The sequence below is a fragment of the Haplochromis burtoni genome, unplaced genomic scaffold, assembly GCF_018398535.1.
Source record: "Haplochromis burtoni strain Fernald_Lab_line unplaced genomic scaffold, NCSU_Asbu1 Contig_11, whole genome shotgun sequence".
In the NCBI taxonomy this organism is placed as follows: Eukaryota; Metazoa; Chordata; class Actinopteri; order Cichliformes; family Cichlidae; genus Haplochromis; species Haplochromis burtoni.
In genome coordinates, this window is record NW_024582372.1 from 2,271,599 (window position 1) to 2,280,088 (window position 8,490).

General features: G+C 38.2%; 1 protein-coding gene across 2 annotated transcripts in view; it reads right to left on the reverse strand.

Annotated features, from left to right (window-relative positions):
- Positions 1–8,490, reverse strand: part of LOC102314304 (CUB and sushi domain-containing protein 1) — a 451,203-nt gene that overhangs the window by 75,003 nt on the left and 367,710 nt on the right. For both annotated transcript variants that reach the window (XM_005915120.2, XM_005915119.2), the window contains exons 31-32: positions 6,750–6,937; positions 5,104–5,298 (exon numbers count right to left, since the gene is read on the reverse strand). In XM_005915120.2, the coding sequence (XP_005915182.1) occupies positions 5,104–5,298; positions 6,750–6,937 (383 nt within the window). The remainder of the gene's footprint in view (positions 1–5,103; positions 5,299–6,749; positions 6,938–8,490) is intronic.

Here is an 8,490-nt window from a genome sequence, read left to right on the forward strand (position 1 = left end):
ACACACACACACACACACACACACACACACACACACACACACACACACACACACACACACACACACACACACACACACACACACACACAACACTCTTGTAGTACTTTCTGCGTCTCATTTTCCCTTTTCTCTCATACAAATATAAAGACACACAAACACACACACACACATACAGGCACAGCAGGGCTCATGGTGGAAGCAGGAGTACAGGAAAGAGTTTTGAAATGTCCTAAACTTTTAAAGTTGGGTTGCAGTTCATCCAGTAAGTGTTTTTTGGAACCATAAACACAGACGCTGCTGTCACTTCAACATTTCAAGAAAAGGATTCATTTGTCAACAGCGTAATAACCACAGTTCTTGAGCACAACATATACACAACAGAATCCATTATTTATACTATGAAGCACAATGAGAATGAAATCCATGAAAACTTCAGGAAAAAAAATGGTTATGCCATTTGCTTTGCATGTCTTGCACATTTCAAATGTCTTTATCTAATGACATTTTTTCTCATAGAAAGTAGCAGTAAAATGAAAGTAGTAAAGTATATGTAAGTCTATAACCCTTTTTATAGAAACGGAATGATTAATACAATATAAGACTTTCTCTGTATTCCCTGTACTACCTCGGATCCGGATTTATCATTTTCACCTTGAAGTTGCAGACATAAAAAACATACTAAGATCCAAAAAGCCAACATGAAAAGTCCTTTTAGACTTATACCTGCTACTCGCAATATGTTCTCTGTCTAGATCAAGTCAACAAGCATGTGCCCTGAACACCAGCAGCACTGGCAGCAAATGCGAGCGTGAATTAATATGGGCAGAATCCACCGAGAAAGCGTGAAATTACCGGTGCTCACTTGGCAAATTCGGTATAATGCACCATGCTACAGCACTCATTCCACCAGTATAACAACTTTAGTCTTTTCATACTTGTCAAGAGATATGCTGCTTTCATTCACCTTTTCATTCCAGTCAGTTCTTGTCTACAATATATTAGGTAATATTTAGTTCTTTAAGTATTGACACTGACCATAAACTCAATATTTCCTCCAGATGTTTTAAATTAAAAGCTCGCCAGGAACAGGAAGCATTATGCCCTATTAGCTCTCTGTAAGGCTTTTAATTGTCCTTCTTCCTTCTTCTGCAGACACAACACATTAACTGTGTTTACAGATAGCACTCGGAAAAAGTTCAGAAGGAATTTTGGATCCTTCTTTCTCCCAGAACTGCTTCATAAGAGCCATATTTATAACCTGCTGGGTGCGAATGGCTCTAAGAGGTTATGATGCGTTTCTATTCGATTTAGATCTGGACTCTGACTGGGTCACTTCAATACCAAATATCCTTTGATTAAAATAATTCAGTAAAAGACTTAGTTCTTAGATTTTCTAAGCTTTAACTGAGCTTCCACTGGTTGACAGTCACCCTCACACTATCCTGTAACTTATTTTGATAAAAGCATTTCGCCACAGTGATTCTTTTACAAGTTTACATAATGGCATGCAGTGCTGCTTTTACACTGTAGAGAGTTTTGCACTTTGTTTTTTCTAAACAATTCAACCTTGGCTTATAGTCAAGAAAAGTTGTCACTGAAAAGTTCTGATATTTGGTAATACATTTTTGGAGCACAAAAATATAACTCATCTGCTGATGAGTAATGTAAATTTCAGCTTTTCTACCTTGAATCTAAATACCTTTTATTGATTTCATTTGAATGACTATTTCTTGCCTGAATGTCAACATTGAATAATGTACTTAGTATGGACTTTGTTTGTCTCCTCTATGATCAGTGCTTCTTATGCATAATTCTGCAGGGATCGCTTACTTTTTCTACCACTCTATATGCACGCGTGGTACGATTTTTTGGGGTATGTGTGTACCCATGTGTTCGTTCATGCTGTGTGCGTTTGTAAGGAAACTGCCTCTAGGCGGCACTCTATTATAGCTATGTCACTCTCTCACTTTACCTCTGTGTCTCTTCTCTCACATAAACACACATACACACATGTGGTCTTACACACAACCCTATCAACAGTCACGGAGAATTCCTTCTTTCTCGCACCAGCTCTTAGTTACCATGGAAACCAATAAAAGAGCGGTTTGAGATGGGAGGTGTTTGTATGTGTGTCTAAGAGTGTGTGCGTGCGTGCATGTGTGAGAGAGAGAGAAGGCAAGAAGAGGCAAGAGAGCTAGAGAGAAATTGTGAGAGAAACATACAGAGCAAATCAGACACAGACAGAGGAGGTAGGAGGAAAGTAAAATAAGAAAGACAGGGGATGAAAAAATCTTGAAGAGAGATACAGGGGAGAGTGAGAAGTAGTTACAGAGAAAAAAGCAAAGGAAAGGAGTAGAAGGGAGATGAGTGAGGGGGATGAAAGGGAGAAAAAAGGAGACGGAGGGAGTGTAAGTGGAGATGTATTATTTAAAGAGGTCTCACCCTGTCTAATGAGTTTGGTCTAAAAGCCCCAGGAGCTGCCCAAAGATAGAGAGACAGACAGAGAGACAGAGCAACTTCCCTAACTATGCGGTGAGAAAATTCAATGTGCAATCAGAGCTGAGGGAGCAAAGGCGAAAGACTGCAGAGTGGGATTTAGTCAAATCGTTCTGCTTTGACTATATGAATTGTTTATAATGTAGGTAATGACAATCTCAGGAGATCTAACCATTTATTGGGATCACTGAAAGGGCAGGAACTAAACTGACTTGTATTTAGGAAACTCTCATCCAGAGAGCAGGCCTGATATTACTGAAATAGTGTTAACAATAGGGCTGCCACAAATGACTATTTTGATAGTCGACTAGTCACCGATTATTTTTGCGATTAGTCGACTAATCAGATCATGCATTCATTGGATGTAAAACGTACAGCTTATTGCACCAGCATGCATCTGCTCTTATATAACTATCATTAGCTTACAGCTTTAAGTGTTTAAGGTATGTGCTAACTAAAAATAAAGACAAGATGATAGTTTATTGAATTTAAATGAAATTTGCAGATTGTTTCGGTGAAGTTTAATAAACTCGGCCATCTGCTCCTTGCTATCTAAAATATAACAGGACATCGCAGTATATTCTTATTCATATTTTGAAAGTATGTGGTGTCCTGATAAACTGAGCAGATATTTGAGGTTTACACAGTTACATTCTCACCTGAAAATATGTTAAACGTTTATTTTGTGACCCAGAAAGAATAATAAGAGTAATATTAAAACTAAATAGCTTCGGGGTTTAACGGCAGCTGGCATCCTTGTAGATGCAGTGCTGCCATCTTCTGTTTCAGTCCATTATTACACTGTTAAATCCTACTACTTATTCCTGCGTCTATTGGGATCTTACAAAGCTTCAAACGACGCATCGACTATTAAATTAGTCGTCGACGATTTTGATAGTCGACGTAATCGTGACTAGTCGACTAATCGTTGCAGCCCTAGTTAACAATAATAAAGTTAAAAGGTAAAAGTAAAAGAAAACATATACACATGTATATGTGTATATATGTAAATACATGTGTATATGTATATGTGTATATACACATGTGTATATGTTGCACACTTTGTGTGTGTGCTTGTGTGTGTGTGCTTGTGTGTGTGTGTGTGTGTGTGTGTGTGTGTGTGTGTGTGTGTGTGTGTGTGTAAGTAACTTAGTTACCAGATAGACTATTTTATTTTTTATTTTATTGATTAAATTATGGTCTTACTGTATAGTAAAACATTATCCTGTGTAACAATACCTGGGCAAAAGGTTGGGGTTGGTCTGCTAAATCTGCTAAGTGGCATTATTACCTTGAAATAAAGTCGATGAAGGAGAGGATGAAATAAAATGACTTGATAACCTCTTATTCTTGCTCTTTTTTTGGGTTTTTTTTTGCTTTTCTCAAATACCTACTATGAGTGCAATTATCCCATTCTTATTCTCTCACACCCCTGAATGCCTGTGACTGTCTCCCAGACATTATTAAACAGAGCTTTCACAGGAGACTTTTCAAAGTAGGAATATGTGCTTTATGTCTATGTGCCCATAACCATTTTTAATTCTTATCTCCTTGCTCTGTGGCTTATCTGAATTTTTTACCCACATGGCATTAGTCAGATATGCCTCTCTCACATACACAAACCCATATACACCATGAATGGCACTCTGGCAGGTGTCGTTTCATTGCTTCTCTGAGCTGTCAATCACACAGACAGCTCAGTCCCCAAGCACTCCATGGGCTGCTTTGATACACACACACACACACACACACACACACACACACACAGACACAGACACAACACACACACACACACACACACACACACGTACACACGTAAAGACAACAACTACACTTAAATCCAGATCTGGGAATGGGAAGTGGGGGATTGGGGTTTTTTGAATGTGGTTGGTCCTGTAAATAAATAATGAAGCAATATAATCAGCTGCCAGTGTCCCTTGTCCCAAGGACAGACTTTCATTCCACCGTCTTTAACAAGGTTTCAGACTGCAAGCCTTATTCTGTTCTGTTCACAAACTAGTTCCCTTCCCCCTAAGCTCAGAAGATCTTCAGAGTACAATAAGTCCTAAAATCACAAGCTGCAATCCAATCCAAGACAGTGGTGTTAAAGTCCAGTCCTCCACAGAACAAAAGTTTCTCTGGAGAGGCAGTTAAAATATGTTAGCTAGTTGGCACTGAATAAAAAGCATGATTCAAACATTACAAAACAATGGAGTGAGTTGCCAAATATATATGGTGGAGTTGTCCAAATAAAGTCTATGATTTTGAAAGACTGGACCTATCATTCTTCAGGAAGGAAGCTCGATGGCTAAAGCGAGATATACAACCTACAGTGTTGCTACTAGATAGTGTATAACAATGACCAAGATTCATATGAAATTTAGATAATACAGAGAAAATCTTCATAAAGTTCCTGTTATTTAAATAAACAGGGGAAAAATAGAGAGAGAGAGTGGAAAAGCAAGGTCCCAATTTGGAATCAAACAGAGAACACAGTGTGCAGTTTAACCTCTGAGTTACCAGATTTCTAATAAATATTCACTGTAACAATAATATTATGGTACAGCAATACGCACAAGGTTGTATTTCCTGATGCGTCACTCCTACCTTTACATGATGGCAGTGCCTTGTTCCACACTGGCTTTCCATCTGGACCCATGACACAGGTGATGGTATCTTCACCTGCTATTGTGTAGCCATGGTGACAGCTGTAGGAGACCTGAGATCCCAATTTATAGTCGTACCCTGTCCGACTGGCATTCATAACATTACCGGGATCAAAACAGGCTTCCCTTGGTTTTTCTGTTGAGAGGGAAAGTGTCTGTATGAGTAGAGTAGCCTAATAGTTTTTATTACAAAATAAAAATTGTATTTACTTTCTTAGATTTTTTTTGCAAACTTATAACAGTACAACAACCTGCGGTACAGAAAAGGCAGTGTAACAATGAGAATTATGATACTGTTAGGAAATACATTAATCAATTTTCTATTAGAATGTAAATAAAGTTTCAGAGCTGTACATTTCTACAATATGCATAAATCTTTATAGTCCAGCATTTCGAATTACAATATGTCCTCCCATATAAAAGGGCAAATAACCCCCAACAAAACAAAACAAAAAGAGCAAACAAGAAGAAGAATGAGATGGCGATAAAGTAGTAAAAGACAAATAGTGGTCAAACAGTGTCTTGGATCTTTATGACTTGGAGCTGGACCAGCTTGTTTGCGTTTCTGTGATCAGCCAATAAGAATGAGATATTATGCCTGAGAAAGGAAATGGGCAGGAAGACAGAGGAGGGTGGAGGGCAAGATAGAAGTGAAACAGAGAGATGATTAAGGCTGGATTTTAATTAGAAAGATGGCAGATGAAAGGTAGTGAATAATGACAAAAGTACAGAAGTGTAAGGGAGTGTGAGACCAACAACAGAATAGGTGATGGTCTTTTTAAAAACTAGACATAAATAGGATAAAGGAATCAAGAAGAAAAGGGGATTTATAAAATTTGCCAGAGCAGATCTAGTCTCTACTCAGCTGAACAACTAAGTACTGTATTGACTATAAGCGTTAAATCACCCCTAGTCAAGCCAAACCAGGATAAGTCACAATCACTTGAAGTAAACAACTCATCCGCTGGCAAGGAGCACCGTGTTCGGCTGATAAACAAAAACAAAAAATAAAACAAACCACAAAAACTTCTCCTGTATGAAGGAATTAATAAGAATAGGCAGATTAAATTTGATCCAGTCTGCACACTAAACAATCCTGCATCGACTTTTTAATCATTACACCCAATGCAAGCACATTATCGTTTTTACATTCACCGTTTTGCATTTCAATGTGCAGAAACAGTCATAAAATACCTTTTATTTGCTAGAAACCTACATTGATTTGCCTTGTTCTTTTCAACCTCATTAGGCCTATACTGAGATGCTATTTTGAAAGTGAATGTTATTGATACGAGTTGTATTTACTATTTCTACTATTACACTCAAAACTATGCTCCTGCTGCTTGCACACTACTGTTACTAACACTATCCTGTATACCACTAATATGTATCACTTTTACTAAAATCAGTACTTCTACCATCACCACAACATTTCTTCTATTGCTGATAATTACGTAATAATTCAGTAATGTTTCAAACAGTTGTAATCAGTAAAGAATTAATCATAAGCTGTTTAAATCTATTTAATGTAGCCAAATGTAAAGTACACCTGGACATGTCAAGCCAAAAGTTTTTTGGTTTAATTACCTCTATATTCGATGGCGAATCCAGACATGCCCAGCGAGGCATCCGATCTGAATGCAAGGAAGAGACTGTTATCACTGCTCTCTATCCGCTCTGGGGCCTGGTTGCCTTGGAGACTTGCTAGTAGAGGCCCATTAGAGTCTTCACCCTCATAGATGTGCAGGAAGTCGTAACTTGGCTCCATGTTAAAACTGGGTATAAAAAAAAATCAAAAAAAAAATCTTAGACCTAAAAAATACTTATTGGTAAGTTTGTTGGTAGTTTTCAAAGTGTCCAAACAATTAACACAGAACTGTACGTTCAGTTAGGTATGTGTGCCATTTAATTGCTGACAGTTTGAGCTATCTCCATTGTAATCGTCAACTCATCTCCTTGCTTTCTTTTTGAGATGTTTGATGTTTTATGGATATTTGTCACTCTGTTAAAACGAAGACAGAAATATTTGACCGAAAACGTAAATAACTTAAGACATTCAGAAAAATAGGAAACTGTTGCAACAGCAGTCTTATCATTAGGTTAGTCATCCTGTTGTCACACTTTGAAAGAGGACAACATGTACTGTAACATTTATGGTCGAAGCACGCGTATGTAGAGTTGGATGTCTCGAGACCGGTCTCGAAACCACTTTTAGGTGATCTTGGTCTTGTCTTGGTGCGTCTGTCCTCTCAGTAAGCGAGTGAGACAGTAGACAGCGGTGAGGAGGGCTGTGCGAGTGCATCGCAAAAACACATAAATATGCCTGTGACCCGTAAATGATGCAGCATCTGGCTGCAGTTTAAAGACTTTTTTGTCTCAGTCTCAGTCTTGGTCTTGTCTCGACTTTGTCTTGGTCTTGACTCGGTCTGCTTTGGTCTTGGTCTTGTCTTGGTCTCGATACCCTCTAGTCTTGGTATTGTCTTGGTCTTGGTTTAGGCGGTCTTGACTACAAGTCTACGTGTGTGTGTGTATAGTAGCTCGTTCTCTCACAGATGGATAGACTGTGAATCACTTGGTTGGAAGGTGTGTGTCTGTGTAAGAGTTTGTGTGTCCAGTCATAGCAAGGAAACATGAAGAGAAAGAGATGGAGAGAGACTGTTTGACATTAAGGGCAGCGATACTGCAAAAGTAGCAGAAAAGTACTTTTCTGTTTGACTTTTCAGCACTATAATGAGCTATAGAAAGATCTTTAGATTTTTAAGTCTCACAAAACATATATAAACTTTTGTTTTGTGAGACTTAAAAATTTGACTTGGTGAGGAAAAAGAAAAGAAAATCACGGATAAACTATTTGACATACAGTGGCTTGCAAAAGGATTTGGCCCCCTTGAACTTTTCCACATTTTGTCACATTACAGCCACAAAAATGAATCAATTTTATTGGAATTCCACGTGAAAGACCAATACAAAGTGGTGTACACGTGAGAAGTGGAACGAAAATCATACATGATTCTAAACATTTTTTTACAAATAAATAACTGCAAAGTGGGGTGTGTGTAATTATTCAGTCCCCTTTGGTCTGAGTGCAGTCAGTTGCCCATAGACATTGCCTGATGAGTGCTAATGACTAAATAGAGTGCACCTGTGTGTAATCTAATGTCAGTACAAATACAGCTGCTCTGTGATGGACTCAGAGGTTGTCTAAGAGAATATTAGGAGCAACAACACCATGAAGTCCAAAGAACACACCAGACAAGTCAGGGATAAAGTTATTGAGAAATTTAAAGCAGGCTTAGGCTACAAAAAGATTTCCCAAGCCTTGAACATC